The sequence below is a fragment of the Hoplias malabaricus genome, chromosome 7 (genome assembly GCF_029633855.1).
Source record: "Hoplias malabaricus isolate fHopMal1 chromosome 7, fHopMal1.hap1, whole genome shotgun sequence".
NCBI classification, from domain to species: domain Eukaryota; kingdom Metazoa; phylum Chordata; class Actinopteri; order Characiformes; family Erythrinidae; genus Hoplias; species Hoplias malabaricus.
Window position 1 is genome coordinate 27723937 of NC_089806.1, and position 23513 is coordinate 27747449.

Consider the following 23513-nt stretch of genomic DNA (forward strand, 5'->3'; position numbering starts at 1 on the left):
GGAGAATCAAGCAATGTTCAAAAATTCCACTTGTTACAGTTGGTATCCTCTTTTCAATAATGATTAAACAGTACTTCAAATGAAAGGTGATGTAACAGTGGAAAACATGCATCTGTTCCAAGTTCTTTGAAATGTTGCAAGCTTCAAAAGTTGGTCAGTGAAAACATGGGAAATCTTTACTTTGTGCATTTGCAGTTAAGTTAAGCTCCAAGAGAATTAACATGTGGCAGCTTTCAAGATAAAACTGAATGTAAATGACTGAAGAAACAGAGGGAGACTTACAAAGCACTGCTCATTCAACTGCATCTTAAGTAACAAAATAAGTTATCTATCAGCTTCAACTTCTCAGTGGAAACCTAATTTTATTATTTCAATAATCTCAAAGCCATCTCTGATTTTGGTGTATAATCTTTAGTCATGATTTTAGATTTAATGTTTGGAGGCATGTTCCTTTATTTTAGTTCTAGCTAACTTTTTAGGAGTTTTAGGAGAAGTAGTTTATTACATTATCCTAAAATTGCTTAGATTAAATAAAGGAATATGAGAGGCCGTGTATTATGAAGTACTTCACAGCTGTGATGAGGTGGCAATTATTTTAGATCATTATGTTTTAAACGTCTATGATTGTGGGGAAACTGTTCTCTGGTTTGTATACGTTCAAAAGTGTGGCATCTTTTAAGGTGGAATGCTATATTGAGGGGAAAAATGACTGTTTGTACGTGTCAGATGATTAACTTGTCCGTTAGTTTTTATTTACTGAGTTACCACAAAAACTAATTTGTAACTCAAGTTGTTTTGTTTTGTATCACTTTTGGTCTATTTTACTTTCATGCAGTTAGTCCTTTTCTGAATTTAGAGTCAGTTCCATCTACAGCAAAAATAAGTCATTATTACCCACCTATGGAGCAGGAAGAGAGCAATATTTTCCTCCAAAATGCTGATTCACTACTCTGAGCAGAGAGAGAAAGCCTAGCATACCGGAACAAAACTCTTTGGTGTATATTTTTTGTTTGTTGTTTGTTTGTTTGTTTTTTCCCCATCAATTTACTGACCCTGGGGCTTCATTTCATTTCAGTTTCGGGCAAATGGTGAGGAATTATCTGAACATTTAAAAGGTTAAACAGACGTTTAACAACTACTCAAAGTAAAGCAAAGAAGCACCAAATATTGTTTTAATATTTTGAAAAAAGTAGTCCTGCCACATGTAGGACACTACTACTGTCTTCTATACACTTTGTTCACCTGCTTCCAGTTCCCTTTGTTTTCCTCAGTTAGTAGCTATAAATTTAGCTTAATACCTTACCATGTGGCACATGCTACATTAATTAAGATGGAATGCAAGCACAAGAATGTAGCTGCTGCTATTGATTGACCTGTTGATTCTAATAGACTGACAATCTGTTGTTCCTGCCTTGTGCCCTTGTGTGATTTCGGGTAAAGTCTGAACCCACTGCCACCATGATGAAAAATGTAATTGAATTAAAATGTAATGAAATTACATTTTGTTCACATCAAAAACCCAAATTTAATCAGTTTGGAAGGCAATGAGTCCTCACTAGCAGCAAAAGAGTTGTCCTTACATTGGATACCAGTCTGTTACAGAATAGACTTGTTGTGTTGTTACTGGTTTATAAATTCCTTCATGGTGTAGGACCAGTGTATTTATCAGATCTGCTACAGAGATAAGAGCAGAGCAGAACTGTCAGATCTTTAGAAACTAGTCAGTTAGTCCTGCCTCAGGTGAAAACTGAACATGGAGGAGCAGTGTTTGGCTCCTATGCTGCTCTTAAATGGGACCAGTTGACAGAGAACATTAGAAGATCCCCAAATTTAGACAGTATTACATTAAGACATAACATTAAGAAATATATATATATAAATGAGCAGTCTTACTGCGAATGTTTGAAATACTCTTTAATTATTCTGTAAAAGCACTTTAATGCTTTTGCATTTAAAGTCTAATTTACTGTCTATTTTTTATTGTTTAATCATGTAATTTGTCTGTACTGATTTGTAAAGCAATTGCCAAATTTGAATTGCCATTGTGTAGAAAAGGTGCTCATATATATATATATATATATATATATATAAACTTGCCTTGCCTTATTTGAAATGATTTGCTGTACGAGCAAATATTCACATTCCTATTATTGTGCTAAATTTATGACCAGTTTTTCATTTTACATAGATCTCAGTCAATGCAGTGTTTTGATTACTTTTATAGATGTTAAATAAAAATATTAACAGGTTGTTAACATTTGTTTTTCTGTCACATATACTTTAGGCAGCAGAACTGGCTATCAAGTTCTTAACACATGAGAAAGCTACTGATGTTGTTCAGGCTGTTGGCCCACGCTTGGTACAGCTCAGAAAATACAGTGCGGTATGTACGTCATTCATGCAGGATCCAGACAGTAGCCAGGTGTCTGGACAGTGTTATGACTGTTCAAAGAAAGATAGATGTAAAGCTTTTTAAAACTGTTCATTGATTTTTTTTATTTTTTTATTTCATTTTTGATGCTTCAGTTACAATGTTTGATGTGTTTATTCAGTTGGAACACTGAGGGAAAAAATATATCAGAAGTTTAGCTTTTTATTTATTGAAAGTCGGCGTTGATGTGTGTATGTGTGAGCTTGCCCCTGTGTGCAGGCAGAAAAAAAAACAGAATCCTGCCAAAACAAAGCCCCTTGGAAGCTTTTGCCTATTTCTGTTGTCCTTCAAGCCCCAGCTCCATTGAAACCCAGAATGGACTTCTCTCTCCACCCCCCCCCCACACCCCCACACCCCCTCCAGGCTGCTGAGCTCTACCTCAACCTGGACCTCATTAAAGAAGCTGTAGATGCATTCATTGAGGGGGAAGAATGGAACAAAGCCAAGAGAGTGGCCAAAGAGCTGGATCCAAGGTGAGCCTGGGACGCGCTGGTCACCCTGACAACACCACAGCCAACAACTTGGTGTGGAGACAGAGGAATCATAGGCTTTGAAATGCATGACAAAGGTGAAACATGGGCCTTGGCCATGTTCAAGGCCAAAGGAGGACCAGGTGGTAAGAGCACAAGTCAAATTTGCAGTCCCTGCCCTAAAATCCTGGAAAGAGTGACCAGATTGCTTTTAGAATTTACCAAAATTTGGGTGGAGCCATTTATGCTTTCTTGCTATAATATCTAGATTGAGAAATGCTAATAATAGTCTCCTTACTAGGGGGGTTGGGAGGTGGGGGGTTGTGGAGGGGTGACTGGACAGATGTTTTACAGGACAGTTTATGCTAGTCCGAATTGAATCTCAAGCCTCTGGGTTCCAAGTCATATCTTGAATCACTCTAATGTGAGTCTGAGTTGAGTCCTTAATCTCTGGTGTGCAAGCGTGACTCTCAAGCCTTGAGCAGAGAATATATTTAGTTTTATGATTAGCAGCATGTCTTGTCTGCGATATCAGTTCACTTGTAATATTGTTTGACAGACTTATAGGTTGTGTCCCAAAACAGTCTGAGCTGTCTAGGTAGGCACTGTACTGTGTGTATACCAGTGCTTATATATTCTGTTTTTTTTTTTGTTTGTTTTTTTTTTTGTTATGTCACTCAATAAAATGTCTGATCACACTAAGGCAACATGAACAGAGGATGCTGCCCTGAAAAAAATGCATTGACTTTGTAATGCACAACTGCTGTAAACAGTATAGTTTGCTTTATCTGCTGCCAATACAAACATATACTTAACTTTCATATAAATTTCACAAATGCAAAGAACCTGGCCATATACAATATAACCAGAGGCCTAGTTTTGGTTAATATATCTCTTTGGCTTCTGTCCTCTGATGCACTATAACAACATATTTGTTTGTAACCTTACAATGAAAATGTGATAAACCGTCACAGTGCAAGGTTTTTTGGAAAATAAATCATTCTAAATGTGTATCTATACCAGATTGTGTATTATTTTTTGCAGGCTGGCAGCTGGCCCAAAGTGATCTTGTGACCACAGGTTTATGTAATGACAGGGTTGTCAACTCTAAGAGTTTTAGGATGTAGGATTATAGGTCAACTGTGTGATTGGAGAAACTCAGATGAGGAGGCGGGATAACTCTAAAGTGTCTGCCCTCTCCAAAATATGCAGAACAATTTTTTCTTCTTCTTTTTTCTTTATAAAATAATTAAATTAAGTTGTAGATGTTTTTGTCTTCATGTTGAGCCTTTGTTTACCTGTCCCACTAGGCTAGAAGGATATGTCGACCAACGCTACAAAGAACACTTGAAAAACCAAGGCAAGGTGGACTCTGTAAGTTTGTTTTACGGCATAAATTAGCTTTTGGTTTATTTTTTGTTTGTTTGTTTGTTTTTAAAGAAAGATATTGTGCAGTGTAATGGAAATAGGCATATTAGATTTAGTGTTTAATAGCTCTGCATCTTTAAAGGAATGGTTTACTGAAAAATAGGGTTTATACTTTTAGTTTTACCCTAGATGTCCTCTCTTGACAAGACATGTTTGGTGCATGAATTATACTGTTATAAACATTGCACCTAAAGTAAGGAAATTTGTGTTTGGTAGATTATTTCTTTGTTGTAACAGTGCTTCTTGGCAATAAATCTTATACCGTTGGATAGCCTGTAAATTTCCCTTTTAAATGGTGCCACATTTGTAAGGAACATGCATTTGTGTGATGAGCAGTAGTGTTGAGTATGTGGGTTGCGCCTATGAAAACTTTGCCAAATCCTCTCAGCAGATACCTGGCGCTTTTGCTGCTATTTTGAAATCAAGGTTTTTTTACCAAAGCCACAATAGAAACTCCTCAATATTAAAAAAATGTCTTTAAAACACGACATTATAAACAGACAAAACAAAACAATAAACCCATGATAATCTGGGAAGACCCTAAAATCAGGAGAACTCTTGCAATTGTCAGAAGGAGCAAACTGGTCTCTAAATCAGCCTGATTATCCTGTAGTGTGAGCCAGGCTTTAATAAGTAAGGCTATAAATGCTCTGGAGTACTTCTCTGGGCTTAAGATCATCTCGGATCCAAAAGAGAGGGGAACATTTGCAGTGGATGAGTCCTCAGCCACAGACATCAAGCTGTTTGTGCAAAAGATGGAAGTGATCATCCAAAATGTTATCAGTGATATCAGAATGGGGACAAAATCCCATTATTTATATTACATTTTACAACATGGGATTTGTACTTAAAGCAGTACATCAGATGTGACTGTTAAAATGGAAAAAGTGGCATTACTGTGTCAACATGAAAAAACATACTAAAATATGATGTCTTTCTGCTACAGCTAGTCGCTCTGTAAGACCTGACATATTTATTTAAAAGTCAGAGCTGTCAGATATTTTCTGAACATGTCTGATGTATTTACTTATTAACATCAATTGCACAGACTCAGAAAGCACCATAGGCTGTTTACATGAATAACGTTAGTCTGTGTGTGACACGTAGTGCTGATTGTTCAAAGTTAGTGAATTTAAAGTAAGAGATATCACTACATTTTAAGCAATATGAACGGATATAAATTGTAGTACTTTGTAAAATAAATAAATAAAATAATATAAAATTCCAAAACATAAACAACATTTCGTTTTCCACATTCCGATAATGTTCTTTTTGAATTACAGTGTGAACTAAGTCCCTATCATCAGATAAATCCAATTGGATAAATGGAAGCCAGCAAAACCCATGTATCAAAATATCCTTCCATATGTTTTGCACCATAAATTATTTTCCCCACAGAGTTTGCCAGCTCCCCAAACATGCTAAATATACATAATGTAGTTTTAATGTCTGTTTTGGAAATTATATGGAAATTCTAATTAAATAATTGTGTGTATATATACCATATACTTTAACATTTTGACAGTGTTGACACACAAAGGTGTATTAAAATACATTTAAATATTTTTGTTGCTATTTGCAGACGGACTCATACAAAGGTTAAAAAGTACACAGAAGTAGACTTGATTTAAGCATAGTTAGTATATACCATATTTATTTAATTGCATATATTTATGAATATATACAAAGTATTATTTAGACATTTTGATTTAATTTTACATATATTTTTTTATATATGAAACGTGGATTTCAATATACTCCAATAAATAAATTATATTCTTAAAAAATACAGTTAGTACAAATTGTTTTATTTAATATTTTAATAGCACTAATAATATGTAATTAGCATTAGTATATTGTTAGTACACAGTGTAAAGTATATTTGAGTGTCCTTTTTTTCCCCCAGAGTGACATCGGAACATCTTTTTGTTCGGACTAAATTTCAGATGTTCCCACATAGTAATGCAATATGAATAGTACTTCCCAAGCAATGGTCTATTTAGGGGTAAAAACAGCTTATTTATATTGACATAAGCTGTATGCTTTTTTTCCCTCTGTATCACAGGAGGTATCATTACACTTACTTTGCTCTTCAGACACAGTTCTTTTACAGCTTGAAGCCGGAAATAGTTTAACTGAGCTTTATATATATATATATATATAATAATTTTTTTTTTTTTCTTTTTCTTTTGATAGCTTGTCGGAGTCGACGTCATGGCTGCTTTAGATATGTATGTGGAGAGGGGTCAGTGGGAAAAGTGCATTGATACGGCATCCAAGCAGGTATGTTTATACTTCTACCACTTATTTTCTGGCCTCTAATATCAGTTTTACTTTGATTGTTGCTCAGTGTACTTTGAGTGATGGTTTGCCACTTGTAATTTAGTACCTCACCTCAGTTAGTTACATTTCTTGAAATTTCCTTGAAAAATAGTGAAGCAATAACTAATTCAATTCATGCAACTGCAATTGCAAAATAAATATTTGTTAGGTGAATTCTAACAAGAATGTCTTAATAAGAGATTATGGGCATAATTTATTCCCAAACAACAAGAGATAGAAGGCATATACCCCTCAAAACAATTCAGAATTAAAGAGATTTTTAAAGTAGATTCTCTATTTTTGTTTTCATACCCTGCTGTTCATAAGTTTGGAAAAAACTTTTCCTGTTAATCTTTTGTGTTATTTTATAAAATAATTATTTTCAAACAATACATTACAAACATTTTAGATGTTTTATTAAATACTTTAATTTGTGGAAGCTCAGAAGTCAGTGAATGATAAGTAATACATGTTGTATTTCTATATAAGTTTATATCAATTCTGTTAACTATTCATCACCACTTTCCAGAATATAGGTATTCTAAATTCTAGTAAAGTTAATATGGACTGTCCCTTTAGCACCAAAATTTAATGGTATGTATGTAAACTGAGGATCTGTGTTTTTTTTCTGCATTGTATTGTATTGTTCAATTTTTCTTCTTTACACTATTAAGCACATCCCTTAATCTCTGTCCTTTTTCTTCCCATTTTCCTGAACAGAATTTTAAGATCCTGCATAAATACATTGCTCTCTATGCCACCCACCTAATCAAAGAAGATGAAGCAGAGAAGGTGCTCAACTTGTATGTACAGCATGGAGTGCCAGCGTACCCACAGGTATAACCTAGCTAGGTTTTAACTTTTAACCATTACATTAATGTGATAATTTATTTAACCCTGTATCTTCATTTTGTTGTTTTTAATTTGTATCAAAATTTTAGAATACGAGTTGCATTGACTTGACAGATTCTGTATTTTGTTCAAACAGGAGCGACATGCAACCGACACCAACAATGGAATCACCACACTTAGAATGATGTTCTCCCAAATTATTATTCTATAGCAATTAAACCACATATATGACACAGAATATTTGTTTCATAGCTGAACATCCCTCTAAAACAGTGGGGTTGTGTGAAGCTGTTCAATGTGGGTTGGAGTGCTAACAAAGCAAATGAAAGAGATACATAATGTCACTTGTAATACATCCACTCTAAAGATGATTTGTTCAGTAAAACATTACAGTATGAACTGCACTGTTTAAAATACATTCCAAAGGAGTCTGGATGCAAAATATATGTACATGTGTGTTTGAGTGGGGTGGGCTTGAAAATATTCTCACCTACAAAAACGGGAGCACTGCAAATATAGTTTTTAAACTACTACTCTAAACATTTTATTAAATAAAATTTTTCCTGATCAATTTGAGGAAAATGTAATTGAATCACTCAACAGTAAGGGAAATTTACATAGAAAATACATTGTAATTTGCATTTCTTAAACAAATGCAAGTACACAATTTTTAAACTAAATATGCTAATTAGGAAGCCATTAAAAAGGAGCACTTACAGAATTTGAGTAATTGTAAGTCTCATGGCCCAAACAAGAGCATTTTTTATTTGATGCAATTAACAGGATTATAGTGCTCTTTCAAGCTGAAAAACCAACACAGAATGTGGCAAAAGACATCAGGTCTAGACATTAAAACTGAGTAGGTGTGAGTGAATGTATGAGTCTGTGTGGGGTCCTGTGAAGGACTGGCGCCCTCTCCAGGGTGTATTCCCGCCTTGCGCCCAATGATTCCAGGAAGGCTCTGGACCCACCGCGACCCTGAATTGGATAAGCGATTACAGATAATGAATGAATATAATATTTTCCTCAACATTGACTCTCATTTTCATTTAATTAATTTAACCTTTATGTCCATCTTAGTTAAAAGTGTGGCACAGGGGTAGAAGAGGCAGTGTTGCTGTCACACAGCTTCAGGGTCCTAAGGTTGTTTGTTCAACCCCTTCACCCCCTAAAGAGTGTAAAAGCACGTATTGGTAGGTGGGTTGACTTTTCAGAAGGTGGATTGACTGTCCATAGGTGTATCCCAACGCCACCCTGAACACTGGTGTGACAACCAACATGAATGCATACCCCGACTTCAGCTGAATGTATTTTGGTGTAATAAGGCTTTTTTTTTTTGTGTAATTGTGTTCTTTTTTTAATACGGAAAACTGCTTCATTTATTGGCACATCACTCTAAAAGCAGTTGTCTTCTGATTGGATAGATGCATCGCATTTGCCAGATTCATAGGCATCAAATTCAGCTCTGCTGAACTTTTCGCTGCAATGGAGCAGTGTAAATGCACAGAATGTATAAATGAGTGAATGAATGACTTAATCTGCTTCTCCCTTACAGAACTTCAACATCTACAAGCGCTTCTTCTTAGAGTTGGTGAATTTGCGAGACAGGGACGTTGCAGAGGCCTATCGGATGTGGGCCAACCTGCGAGATGTTCTGTACTTGCTGGTGGGTTATTGTGTTAGTTGAAATATTTTACAATATTTATTTGTGTAATGTGTTGTTTTTAACGTTCAACCACAACATTATGACCACCTCCTTGTTTCTTCACTCACTGTCCATTCTCTCAGCTCCACACAACCCACACAAGAGCAATTTGTATTTCTACAATTACAGGCTGTACTCTACTTGTTGCTCTACATACATTGTTTGCCTAGATTTACCCTGCTCTTCAGTGGTCAGGACCCCAATAGGACCATCACAGAGCAGCTATGATTTGTGTGGTGGATCATTCGCAGTGATGCAGTGACATTGATATGTTGATGGTGGGCTTTAAATGTGCATTGTGCTGGAACAAGTGGATCAGACACAACAGTGCTGCAGGAACTTTTAAACAGTGTGTCCACCCACTGTCCGACCTGTTAGAGACACCTACCTCTTTGCAGATGTAAAGGTAGAGACAGCTCATCTGTTGCTGCCAGTTGTTTTTTGGTCGTTTAGTCCTTCATCAGTGGACACAGGATGCTGTTGGCTGGATATTTTTATTTGGAAGACTATTCTCAATCCAGCAGTGACACTGAGGTGTTTAACAACTCCAGCAGCACTGCTGTGTCTGATCCGCTCATACATTATATCACACGGTAACAAATCACCAGAAACGTCAGTGTTGCTGTAGCACTAAGAATGATTCACCACCTCAATCATACCTGTTCTCTGGTGATCCAGTGGGGGTCCTGACCATAGAAGGACAAGTTGAAATTTGAGAAAAGCAAGTCTGCAGAGCAATAAATGGACTGCACTCTGTAACTTTAGAACTACAAAACGCTCCTGTATGGTCAGTGGAGCTGAGAGAATGGACAATGAGTGTAGAAACAAGAGGTAGTCATAACGTTATGATTTATATGTGTATATTGGACCTTAAGTGACAATTTGTCTCATTCTTTATTTCCAACAGTGTGAGAACCTGACCAAGTCTTCAGAAGCCAACTCTCCAACTCATCAGGACTTTGAGCAGATGCTGATCATATCTCACTATTACGCTACACGTTCAGCAGCCAAGGGTATCCAGCTGGTGAGTGCTTTTTTTAATGAATATTGCTCTTTAGTAACAATTAATTTATATGTAAATAATATATGTACATAGTGTTAAACAACCACTATTTATAAAATTCAGATGTTGTTACCTTATCATTTGCTACCTCTCCAGTCTCTTTTGTGCAGCTGTGAAAACTGGTCTAATATGTTTATGATGTAGAAAATCATGAAAAGGATGAGAATGTTACTTTGTTCCTGCTCCATATAATACAAACCGGATTCCATAAAAGTTGGGACACTAAGCAAATTGGGAATAAAAACTGAATGCAATGATGTGGAAATGGCAAATGTCAATATTTTATTCGTAATAGAACATAGATGACAGATCAAAAGTGTAATCTCAGTAAATGTAACATTTTAAAGGAAAAATATGTTGATTCAAAATTTAATTGTCAACAAATCCCAAAAAAGTTGGGACAAGTAGCAATAAGTGGCTGGAAAAAGGACATTGAGCATATAACGAACAGCTGGAAGACCAATTAACACTAATTAGGTCAATTGACAACATGATTGGGTATAAAAAGAGCTTCTCAGAGTGTCAGTGTCTCTCTGAAGCCAAAATGGTAAGAGTTTCACCAATTCCACCATTGTTGCGCAGAAAGTGCAGCAATACCAGAATGGTGTTACCCAACGTAAAATAGCAAAGACTTTTAAGTTATCATCATCAACCCTGCATAACATCATCAAAAGATTCAGAGAATCTGGAACAATTGCTGTGCGTAAGGGTCAAGGCCGTAAAACTCTACTGGATGCTCGTAATCTCAGGGACCTTAAATGTCACTGCACCTCAAACAGGAATGCCACTGTCAAGGAAATAACAGAATGGGCTCAGGAATACTTCCAGTAAGCACTGTCAACACAATCCACCGTGCCATCCGCCGTTGCCAGCTGAAACTCTACAGTGCAAAGAGGAAGCCATTTCTAAGCAAGCTCCACAAGCTCAGGTGTTTGAACTGGGCCAGGGTTTTTTTTTTTATGGAGTGTGGCAAAATGGAAGACTGTTCTGTGGTCAGATGAGTCACGATTTGAAGTTCTTTATGGAACACTGTGACGCCATGTCATCCGGACCAGAGAGGACAAGGATAACTCAAGTTGTTATCAACGCTCCGTTCAGAAGCCTGCATCACTGATGGTATGGGGTTGCATGAGTGCTTGTGGCATGGGCAGCTTGCATGTCTGGAAAGGCACCATTAATGCAGAGAACTATGTTCAGGTTCTAGAACAACATATGCTCTGATCTAGACGTCATCTCTTTCAGGGAAGACCCTGCATTTTTCAACAAGGTAATGCCAGATCACATTCTGCAGCAATCACAACATCATGGCTGCGTAGGAGAAGGATCCGGGTACTGAAATGGACAGCCTGCAATCCAGATCTTTCACCTATAGAGAACATTTGGCGCATCATAAAGAGGAAGGTTCGACAAAGAAGGCCCAAGACGATTGAACAGTCAGAGGCCTGTATTAGACATGAATGGGAGAGCATTCCTATTTCTAAACTTGAGAAACTGGTCTCCTCTGTCCCCAGACGTCTGTTGAGTGATGTAAGAAGAAAGGGGGGATGCCACACAAAAAATGGTAAAAAAAAAAAATGGCCTTGTCCCAAATTTTTGGGGATTTGTTGACGCCATGAAATTTTGAAACAATATATTTTTCCCTTAAAATGATACATTCTCTCAGTTTAAACTTTTGATCTGTGATTTGTGTTCTTTTCTGAATATAATATTAGATGTTAGCACCTCCACATCATTGCATTCAGTTTTTATTCATAATTTGTTTAGTGTCCCAACTTTTTTGGAATCCGGTTTGTATTTATATTTATGCATTTAATATATTTATAAATGTAATATATTTACATATATTGTATTTATATTTATTGTTTCAGATTATTTAGGTAGGAACCTACTCCAAGTTCAAGTGAGCATTAAAGTAAATACAGACCAAGTTCTACAAATTAAGCAACTCGAGTTAAAACAAGTTCCTGTGGTAATTCAAACAGTGAATAAAAACATACAGACAAGTTAAACTTCAGCCATATACAAACAACAGTCAAAAACACTTCTACCTTAAAAAGACATGGATGTTCTGAACGTAAGCAACCCGGAGAGAATTGCATTTCCCCACAATTTTACACTTTCCTTTTAATATTAAATTACTTAAATTGTAAGAACAATATTGACATTTGCTATGCTGTCTAACAAACTAAGGTCTGTGAACCTTACTTTATGCCCTTTCAAGTAGTCTCAGTGGTCAGAAGGATATACATGTGTCCGTTCTGCCCTAAAATTTTTGTTTGTCTTTTTGTTTCTCTCCAGAATACTTTGGCAGCCAAGCTGTCTATTTCCCTGCTCAGACACACAGACCACATTCCAGCAGACAAGGCCTTTTATGAGGCTGGCCTGGCTGCCAAGGTGAGCCCCAGTAGACCCCCCAGTGCAGCAGATCCAAGAACTTTCTCTTGCTTTTATCCATAAATTTCAGCATTTAAAGTGCAGTTTTTGTCTTAGTAACTGGTTGGTAGTACGGATATATGCTATAGAGCGTCTTATTTGGCTGGTATATTGCTTTAAATCTGTTTTAGGTTGTTTTAAACATGTGGTTGGCAGTGAATGTACACTGAACGATCCCTGTATTAGGAACACCTACCTTGTATCTACACTCACTGTCCATTTTTATCAGCTCCACTGACCATACAGGAGCATTTTGTAGTTCTTCAATTACAGACTGTAGTCTTTCTTATCCCGATTTCACCCTGCTCTTCAATAGGGTGGTGGAGCATTCTCAGAGCAGCAGTGACACTGACTTGGTGGTGGTGTGTTAAATGTTTGTTGTGTTGACTGTAGTGGATCTGACAGAGTAGGGCCTCTAGAGTTTTTAAAGCCCCCATTGGACTGAGAATATAATCAAAAATATCCAGCCAACTGATAGACTAGAGGATGACCAACATGACAACCATGTGTGTGTTGCACTAGTAGGAGTGGATCAGACACAGCAATGCTACTCTTTCGGCCTGAGAGATGTTCTATACTTGCTGGTGGGTTATTGCATTAGTTTCAATATTTATTTGTGTACTGTGTTGTACACTTCAACCACAACATTATGACCACCTCCTTGTTTCTACACTCACTCTCCATTCACTCAGACTACATACATTGTTTGCCCTGATTTACCCTGTTTTTCAATGGCCAGGACATCACAGAGCATGTGTGATTTGGGTGGTGGCTCATATTCAGTGCTGCAGAGACACTCATAACGGTGGTGTGTTATTGTACATTGTACTAGTACCAGTGGATCAGACACAACCATGCTGCTGGAGTTTTTAAACACTGTGTCCACTCACTGTCCACTCTGTTAGTCACTCCTACCTCTTTGGCCCATGCTGTAGATGTAAAGGCAGAGAGCTGATAAAGTGGACAGTGAATGTAGATAAAACATAGGTGTTACTAATCCAATGATCATTCAGTGGATAATGGAACCTTCATTTCTTCTTACAGAACAGTTAATTGTCAATCAGACATAAGGATTATTATTTTTTTATTATTATAATGGTATATTATTTAATGTAAATATTTGTTTGTTAAAATTATTTTTTATGTTAGGTAGACTTTAGAATGTTTGCTTTCTGAGACTAATTGGATGATTGTCTCTATCTTTGTTGTGCAGACTGTTGGATGGGAGAACATGGCCTTTATTTTCCTCAACCACTTCCTGGATTTGGCTGATGTAGGTCACATTAAATGCTATCTATCTGCTAACAGTCAAAGTCCTTTGATGGAGTAATTCCATGAAAAATGAAAAAAGTGAAAAAGACGCATATTTTTTTTTGCTAAACATTTGATTTACTCTGTACCAAGGCAGTCTTATGTCTGTTACTGTTCTTGCTGAGCTCAATACATTTGACTACCAAAATAATAGTAATAAAAAACCTAACCATTTTGAGCATTGTTGGGCTGACTTGTTTTCACAGGGTATTGATGAAGGTACACTGGATGCCTTAGACCACACAGATTTTCAGGACACAGATATTCCTTTTGAGGTCCCTCTGCCAGCAAAGCTCCACGTCACTGTATGTAAAATTTTATCTTCCATTTAAAAAACATATTAATCAGTGATGTGATTTTGTGATGATATAATGTCTTTAATCAACTTAACCATGGTTAATAAAATTCATATTTCTTACTTATCTGTGAAATTTGCAGAGTTTTACAACAACACTTATATATACATTGGAACCTCTACTAATTAGCGCCTATACTAACGAACTTTCCAAGATACGAACTGGGCATTTGAATATTTTTTGCCTCCACCAACGAACCATGCCTCTAGAAACGAACCCGAGCCTCCGCCGAGCCGGTGGTTGGAAATGGCCACTGGCCCCAATTGGCGAGTCTCCCAGCGCACCCAGATTTGAGTGAGCTTTTAAGATTAGCAAATTGTAGTTTTACCAATTTAGCTTTAGTGTAAATAGCAGACATCGAAATTCGTGCTAAGTTAAGTCGTATCTACCCTTTGTCTCCCCACATTCACCCACCTACTCTCCGTTATTCCACCCACCCCCTCCTCCCATCATACAGCCAGTGCCTGTGTTACTCCTCCAGCCAGTCATCACGTCTTCAATATGTAACCCCTTAAAACTTTATTTCATTTTTATTACTGTTACGACTTTATTACTTTTTTATTTTTAGTAATGCTATATGTATTTTTTTTTACTAATTTGAGAGTTTTGTAAACATATATCAGTGCAACAAGTGTGACTTTCGGGGTGGGCTGGAATGCATTAATTGCTTTTCCATTATTTTAAATGGGGAAAATTAACTCGAGAAATGAACTTCCACTTACGAACCGGGTCACGGAACGGATCAAGTTCGTAGGTAGAGGTTCCACTGTATGGGGTTTTGTCAAAACATTTCAACGAACTATAGCTTCACATCATCCTTTCCACATTTCATGATAGTCTTGTATTATTAACATTTTTCTCCATATTTATATGATGTTTGGTTTCTTTAAGGAAAACCTTGTCATGCAATATTTGGAGCTTGAAAATTCTAGCATCTTAGTCATGGAATTGTGTGATACCGACATACACACATCTTCTGTTCATTTTTAATCGATTATCTAAGACATTTTATGTGTTTTATATGTTTCTCATATATATATATATATATATATATATATATATATATATATATATATATATATATATATATATACTTTTACACCATGTGGATTAATGACTTGGCTGTAAGGTTTGTCTTCGCTTGGGCTGTATTGTCCACAGTACTTCATCCATCTGCAACCTTACACCAGTATTCAGCTGCTGAACTTCTCAAGCTGCGGTTCCACGTGCCCCTTGTGCCACCAGTACTTCATATTTACCCGGACATCGCCTGGCCTCCTCGACGCAGATACATCCACCGCAGATCCCGATGGAACTTCCACATTGACGACTCCTTGGCCATAAATAACATCTGGTCTAAATCTCGTCGCCCTTGGAGAAACCTTGACAGGAAAGTGGACCGTGCTGTCTTAGTCAGGATAGCTAGGTCGGCTAACATGATTGAATCCACGGACCATTGTGAGGTTAACGTCGGGCTTCTCAACACTCTGTCCCTCGCGGGTAAAAGCCTTCTCCTCCGGGACATCCTCCTCAACCGTAAGCTCGACATTCTCTGTCTTACTGAGACATGGCAACAACCAGGGGACTTCTCCCAGCTGTATGAGCGAACGCTGGCTGGGTTTGTTTACATCTCTCAGCCGCGTGTCACTGGTCGAGGAGGAGGCGATACTTTACCGTGAGCAGTTGAAAGCCACCACTCTCATTTTACCTGTCTACCACACATTTGAAGTAGTAGCCATACAGCCGCATGGACCAAAACCAACTGTTCTGGCTAATATCTATCTCCTAATAAGGATTTCATAAATTACTTTTCAGCATTTCTCACATTCCTCTGTTCACATTTTTCCAATATTATTCTGCTTGGTGATTTCAACATACAAATGGACAATGTAAACCATACCACTACTAAGGATTTTACATCTTGCCTGGACAGTTTTGGATTACAACAACATATCAACATCCCAACTCACTCTAAAGGACATACATTGGACCTGGTCTCTGATCATTCTTTTATTTCATTCAAAATCAATATGGCTTTATCTAAAAATAGACCACCACATACCATTACTTATCGTAATATCACAAATGTTAATCTAACTTCATTTTTATCAGGTATTGACAGTCTTCCTAATCCTAGTAATTCAGCCACTACTGATGATTTGGTTCATCTCTATAACACTGGACTTCACTCTCTACTGGACTCACTGGCTCCTTTAATCGGACTACGTCAGCTCAAAGCTACTGGACGCCAGCTGGAGCACCACTTCAGGAAAACTGGACTCACAATCCACAAGGATCTGTATCATAACCATCTTCTTCTATATAAAGACAACCTTTGCACGGCAAAATCCCAGTACTTCTCCCAACTAATTAGAGCTGGTGATGGAAACACACGGGCCCTGTTTTCTTTGGTCACCTCCACTCTTCACCCTCTCTTTACTCTTTACCTTCACATTTCTACTCTGCTGACCATTGCAACTTACTAATGTCATTCTTTAATACTAAAATAGATCTGATACACCAACAATTGCTTCCTGACACTTTCTGTACATTTTCTCCAGTTCCAGCCCCTTATATTCACCCATTTACTACATTTCAGCTTCCAACTATCTCCAATATCTCTGATCTCATCCATAAATCTAAGCCTTCCACTTCTCAACTTCACCCTCTCTCAACACCCCTGGTTAAAGCATGTTTATCTTCATTATTGCCTCTGATAACTGCCATTATTCACTCCTCCCTCACTTCTGGATCTGTCCCTTCGTCTTTAAAGTCTGCTGCAGTCATCCCTATTCTAAAGAAACCCAGTCTAGATCCAAACAACTTCAGTAACCTTCGTCCCATCTCTAACCTACCTTTTCTTTCAAAAATCCTAGAGAAGACAGTTGCCTCTCAGGTTCATTCCCATCTCTCTAATAACCACCTCTATGAGCAGTGTCAATCTGGGTTTCGTCCCCATCACAGTACATAAACAGCTCTCCTCAAAATAACAAATTACCTTCTGACTGCAGCAGACTCGGGTGTCTTATCTATACTCATTTTTCTTGACCTGAGTGCAGCATTTGACACCATCTCCCATTCTATCCTCCTCCATAGACTATCAGCCATCGGTTTTTCCAACACACCACTGGACTGGTTCGCCTCATATCTTTCTCACCGCACTCAGTTTATTCAGTTAAAGACATTCACATCCCAGCCATCTCCTCTCAATTCCGGTGTTCCTCAAGGCTCTGTCCTTTGTCCCATTCTCTTCATAATCTATCTTCTCCCCCTTGGTCATATCTTCCGTAAACACAACATCCAGTTTCATTGCTATGCTGACAACACCCAGCTCTACCTTTCTAGCAAACCCATTTCCTCTCTCCCTCCCACCTCCCTATGCAATTGCTTAGTCTAGTCAAGTCTTGGTTCTCCTCCAATTTTCTCAAACTCAACAGTGATAATACAGAGGTTCTCCTCATCGGTTCAAAATCCACTCTTGCAAAAGTAAACAGTTTCTCCATCCCCATTTGACAATACTTTTGTTTCCCCCTCCCCTCAGGTAAGGAGTCTGGGTGTCGTCCTTGATAGCACTCTGTCTTTCCAAACCCATAAAAATAACATTACTCGCTCTACATACTTCCAGCTCCGTCATATCAACCGCCTCCGTCCTTCCCTCACTCCTGACAATACTGCCATCCTGGTTCACTCCCTGGTCACATCCTGTCTGGACTATTGCAATTCTCTTTTATCTGGTCTCCCTATCAAGTCCCTTCATAAGTTACGACTGGTTCAGAATGCTGCAGCCTGTATTATCTCTAGAACTCCATCTATTGATCACATCTCCCCTGTTCTTCAACAGCTCCACTGGCTCCCTGTTAAATCTCGCATTGACTTCAAACTCATATTGCTTACTTTTAAGGCCATCCATCACCTTGCCCCACCATAACTCACAGAGCTCCTCCACATAAACAGACCCTGCCGGACTCTTAGATCCTCCTCATCCATCAGTCTCACTGCCCCTCCAGCCCGTCTGACCACCATGGGGTCTAGAGCTTTTAGCCGCACCGCCCCCTTCTTTGGAATTCCCTCTCACCGGACATTCGTAATATTGACTCCCTGGACATTTTTAAATCACGCCTCAAGACCCACCTATTCAGGACAGCATACAGTCTTTAGCCTTTAGATTTTATGTATCTCTTTAATTAGCCTGCTTTAATTAGCTTTGTTTCTACCTGTTGTCTTGCTTTGATTTTCTTATGCGCAGTGACCTTGAGAGTCTTGAAAGGCGCCAAAAATAAAATGTATTATTATTAGTATTATATATATATATATATATATATATATATATATATATATGTGTGTGTGTGTGTGTGTGTAAAATCACCTCCTTGTTTCTTCATTCATTGTCCATTTTATCAGCTCAACTTTGGTATATAGTTTTGTAGTTTAAAAATTACAGACACATGTCAATCTGTTGCTGTGCGTACATTGTTCATCCCCTTTCACCCTGTTCTTTAGTGGTTAGGACCATCACAGAGGTGGTATCATTTAGGTTGTGGATAGATCTCAGCACTCACTAACACCCCACCACCATGTCAGTGTAATTTATGTGTAGCACTGGAATGAGTGGTTCAGACACAGTAGTATGGCTGGAGTTTTTAAACACCTTAATGTTACAGCTGGATTGAGTACTAGACTGTACACCACTGATGAAGGCCTGGAGGATGGCTAACACAAACCGCGACAGATGAACTGTAGTCTTTGACTTTTCATTTGCAAGGTGGACCCACATATTAGATATGCCTGATTCTACAAAAAGCTAACAAGGCAACACCATGCCATTGTCACTCAAATGCTGAGAATGATCCACCATTCAAATTATATCAGCTCTGTGTTGATATACTGGGGGTCTCAATCATTGAAATCCAGGGTGAAAGTGACTTAAAACAGATGCAGAGCAACAGATGGACTTATATGTAATTGTAGAAATTCAAAGGGCAGCTATACTGGAATGTGTTGCTGATACAGCGACTATACAGCGAATATAGAAACAAGGCTATTTTAATTTTGCAGCTGATTTCTTTATAAATAGTCTTATACATGGTAGTTTCTGATATATCCAGAGTACAGTACATTTTTTGTTGCCAGTTTATAAGCTACACCTACAATGTATCTGCGCTTATTGGCCCTTTTACAAGTTACAGGTACCAGCTACCTAAGCCCACCTGTACAAGCTGCACATTCTGCCATGCCCATGATTTGAAAAGGATCATGAAGTGAGCATAATGATAAGTATTGCACTTGTAAAAGTGCCTCAGGAACAATGATGCTGGGATTATTGTAAATGCTGCATTGAGATATGTCTGCTAACTCTTAATGAATATAAAGCATTAACATAATATTCCTTGGAAAAAGAAGAGCCATATTTTCTAACTGTACACCTGCTAGTAGTCAAAAATGAGTAGGCCAGTAAATGCAAAGAGTTGAAAGCCTCAGTAGAAGTACTGTTTCTCATACACTTGTATCAGCACACAATGTTTTTTCCATACTGAAAATGCAGGAAATCCTATAATATCTGATAATATGTAGGTGTAGTCATACATAATTAACCATCAACTCGTTGTATGTGATATGTTGTTATAACCTTAGTATAGACAACTATGTGTAATTTTTTTATTGACTTTGTTCTAGGCAGAGAAGAGGGAAGAGATCAGAGATTGGGTTCTGACAGTGTCCATGGACCAGCGTGTGGAGCAGGTCCTGCCCAGAGATGAGAGAGACACATATGAGGCCTCATTGCTGGCTGCCAACACGGGCATCCGCTCACTGCCCTGCGTTATCACAGGTGAGCCCATTCTATTTAAGCATGTACAATGCTCCATTTCTCTGTATGTTAATATAGGCATTCCACAGATGCACCATAAAAATTTGTGGCTGTTAGAAGTTGTTGTGAGATCCCCACGGGGGCAACTTTTCTCATGCAGGTCTCTAAATATGAAATATTAATTAATGCTGTAAAAAATTGGTATTATAGAAGTAGTAATAACAGAAAATTCCCAGTATATAGATTCACATACTAATGGGTGTTTTAGCCAGATAGTACGAGTACCACACCACATGGCTTTTAAGGTAGATGTTTGAAAAGAATGAATATTAAAAATACTGTTTTTCTTGCATTTCTGGAAACACAAAACCTTAATTTTACAGAAAAAAATTTTCTCTGTAAAAATTAAGATTTTGTATTTCCAGAAATGCAAGAAAAACAATATTTTTATTTTTCATTGTATGAAATTTTATTTTCATGTAAAATGGATTTCAAGCAATTTTAGAACTCTTGGAGATCTATTGGTCTCTTCCTTGATTTTTTAGTGAGTGAGTGACATAATTTTCTCTATTTTGTGAATATATTTTTCTAACACAAAAAACACACACACACACACACACAGACACACTAATTCATTCATTATCTGTAACCGCTTATCCAATTCAGGGTCGCGGTGGGTCCAGAGCCTACCTAGAATCATTGGGCGCAAGGTGGGAATACACCCTGGAGGGGGTGCCGGTCCTTCACAGGGCAACACAAACACACACACATTCACTCACACACACACACCTACGGACACTTTTGAGTCGCTAATCCACCTACCTCTGGGAGGAAACCGGAGCACCCGGAGGAAACCCACGCGGACACGGGGAGAACACACCAACTCCTCACAGACAGTCACCCGGAGCGGGAATCGAACCCATCCCTGGAGCTGTGTGACTGCGACACTACCTGCTGTGCCACCGTGCCGCCCACACACTAATTGCAACTTGTAAATTGTATTTAGAGCAGTGGAAATAATACATTCAACTAAGGAAATAAATACATAAATATAAAATATATATATGTAGTTTCTACAAATGCCATTTACAAAAAAATGTGACACTGTAAACAAAATGCAATGATGTGCAATAATTTAAGCCCTGTATTTAATTGAAAGTAGAACAAAGACAACTTTGCAAATGTTCAAAAATATACAAACTGATGCCAGCAACATGTTTTGAAAAAATTGGTGTTTCAATGCCTCTTTTTTTAACAGCACAAGTTTTGGGAACTGAGGAGACCAATTGCTGTAACTTTGAGAGTGAAATGTGTTCCCAATCTTGCTTGTAATATGATTTCAGGTGCTGGGAATGAGTAAGGAATGGGAATGAATAAGGAAATTGGATTTTGTTTTGAATGAGTTATGGAATTAGTGTTTCAAACCCTGCAAGTCACTGTCTGTAAGATGTTTGCTGTGTTCTCCCTGTGTCTGCATGGGGTTCCTCCCATAGTTCAAAACACACTTTGGTAGGCTGATTGGTGTCTTTAGGTACGAGTGTGTGAGTGTACAGGGTGCATTCCTGCCTTGCACCCAATGATTCCTGGTAGGGTCTGGACTCATCGCAACCCTGAACTTGAAAAGCAGTTTCAGACAATTAATTGTGTGTTTGAATTTATGGAATAAAGAGAATGTGAAAATTCTCAGAGTGCAGCAAGCTAATGACAGACTAACTACAAGGTAAGAAAGAAACACAGACAAGGGAGCACTCTGGAACACTGGAATCCATAGATTCATAGATTCCACTGTTTACATGATCATGTGCAAATGTTGGGATGACAGCAGGCCATTATGTCCATGAACCCTTGGACCTACAACCTTTGTCTAAAAAGAAACATTAATTTCTAAATTTTAAATTAACAATCAGCTTTAATCCCAGATTCGAAGGATTTGAACGCTCTTTGATCTGAGCAATTGTGGTGGTTTGTAATAAGAAATGAGATCTCTCAGGAACGAGACATGCCAGGCTATATACATCAATATGAGAGTTTTATAATTAATATGTAATTTAACTGGAAGCAAAAATTGGGGTTGATAGAGCTGGTAAGATTAGATTTTCTTGCTGCAGCACTGTGAACTGATTGAAGTTTACTGACCTTGCTGCTGGAACATTCTGACTACAGTGCATTGCAGTAGTCTAGTCTTAAATAATTAAGGCATGTACTAATTTTTCTATGTCTCACAGGGATAAGACATTTCTTGGTAATGTTACGAAGATGTAGAACAGGGAATTCAGCAAAATTTAACATTAAGTCTGATACTTCTTGTGACTTTTGGACCCAAAATAGAACTTCTGTTTTGCCACTAGCATTTCTATAGTCCTTTAAGCAGTCTTTGAATTTTTCTATTTTATTTTATTTTATTTTTTTAATCTAAGGCTGTCACCAGGTTTGGCCGATATGTAAAACTGTGTGTTGTCTGCGTAACTGTGGAAAGGTTAGAAAGCTTCCAGTCATTATTCTGTAACTACTTTTTGTTCTATATTAGCCACACCAGATTATGGACAAGTTAATATGTATAAATCTTTTGCGTAATATTTTAAATTTTGTTATTTAAAAAAGTTAGTAAAAACGTGCAGGTATAAATAGCTGAAAACTGAGCTTTTGATAGCTGCCTAATTATTTTACATTTAGAACTCGTACTAAAGAGTAACCTTAGATTTTTTTATTATTCTCAGTCAACATGGCCAAATTTGCAGAATGACCCCCCCCCCCCCCCCCCCCCCCACACACACACACCCACTGTCTAAATTTGTTCAAAATTCATTAATTCGTTTTCTGTAATCGCTTATCCAGTTCAGAGTCACGGTGGGTCCGGAGCCTACCTGGAATCATTGGGCGGATGGTGGGTATACACCCTGGAGGGGGCGCCAGTCCTTCACATGGCAACACACACACACACACTCACACATTCACTCACACACTCACACCTACGGACACATTGGAGTCGCCAATCCACCTACCAACGTGTTTTTGGACCGTGGGAGGAAACCCATGCAGACACAGGGAGAACACACCAACTCCTCACAGACAGTCACCCGGAGCGGGAATCGAACACACAACCTCCAGGTCCAACCTCCAACGGCCACCGTGCTGCCAGTTGTTCAAAATATGTTTTATAAACAATCAGTTCATCTGTCTAGCTCCATTGGGTATGTGGATGTCATATGTATATGAACATGGATCAAGGTAGATAAATCGTCAAGGTTTTACATCAGTTAAGATGATGTTAATGAGCCCTTCATACAATAGCGAGGTAATGTATCAATGGGCGCTGTATTGGGGACCGCGTTTCAG

General features: G+C 38.0%; 1 protein-coding gene across 3 annotated transcripts in view; it reads left to right on the forward strand.

Moving 5' to 3' along the window:
• ift172 (intraflagellar transport 172) overlaps window positions 1-23513 on the forward strand; it is a 95759-nt gene that overhangs the window by 62392 nt on the left and 9854 nt on the right. For 2 of the 3 annotated variants that reach the window (XM_066677160.1, XM_066677158.1), the window contains exons 36-46: window positions 2285-2383; window positions 2795-2904; window positions 4212-4275; window positions 6526-6612; window positions 7372-7488; window positions 9059-9169; window positions 10116-10232; window positions 12570-12665; window positions 13918-13977; window positions 14222-14320; window positions 20045-20198. In XM_066677160.1, the coding sequence (XP_066533257.1) occupies window positions 2285-2383; window positions 2795-2904; window positions 4212-4275; window positions 6526-6612; window positions 7372-7488; window positions 9059-9169; window positions 10116-10232; window positions 12570-12665; window positions 13918-13977; window positions 14222-14320; window positions 20045-20198 (1114 nt within the window). Of the gene's footprint in view, window positions 1-2284; window positions 2384-2794; window positions 2905-4211; window positions 4276-6525; window positions 6613-7371; window positions 7489-9058; window positions 9170-10115; window positions 10233-12569; window positions 12666-13917; window positions 13978-14221; window positions 14321-19557; window positions 19630-20044; window positions 20199-23513 lie in introns of those variants that run through there. The other variant, XR_010803901.1, reaches the window with a different exon arrangement.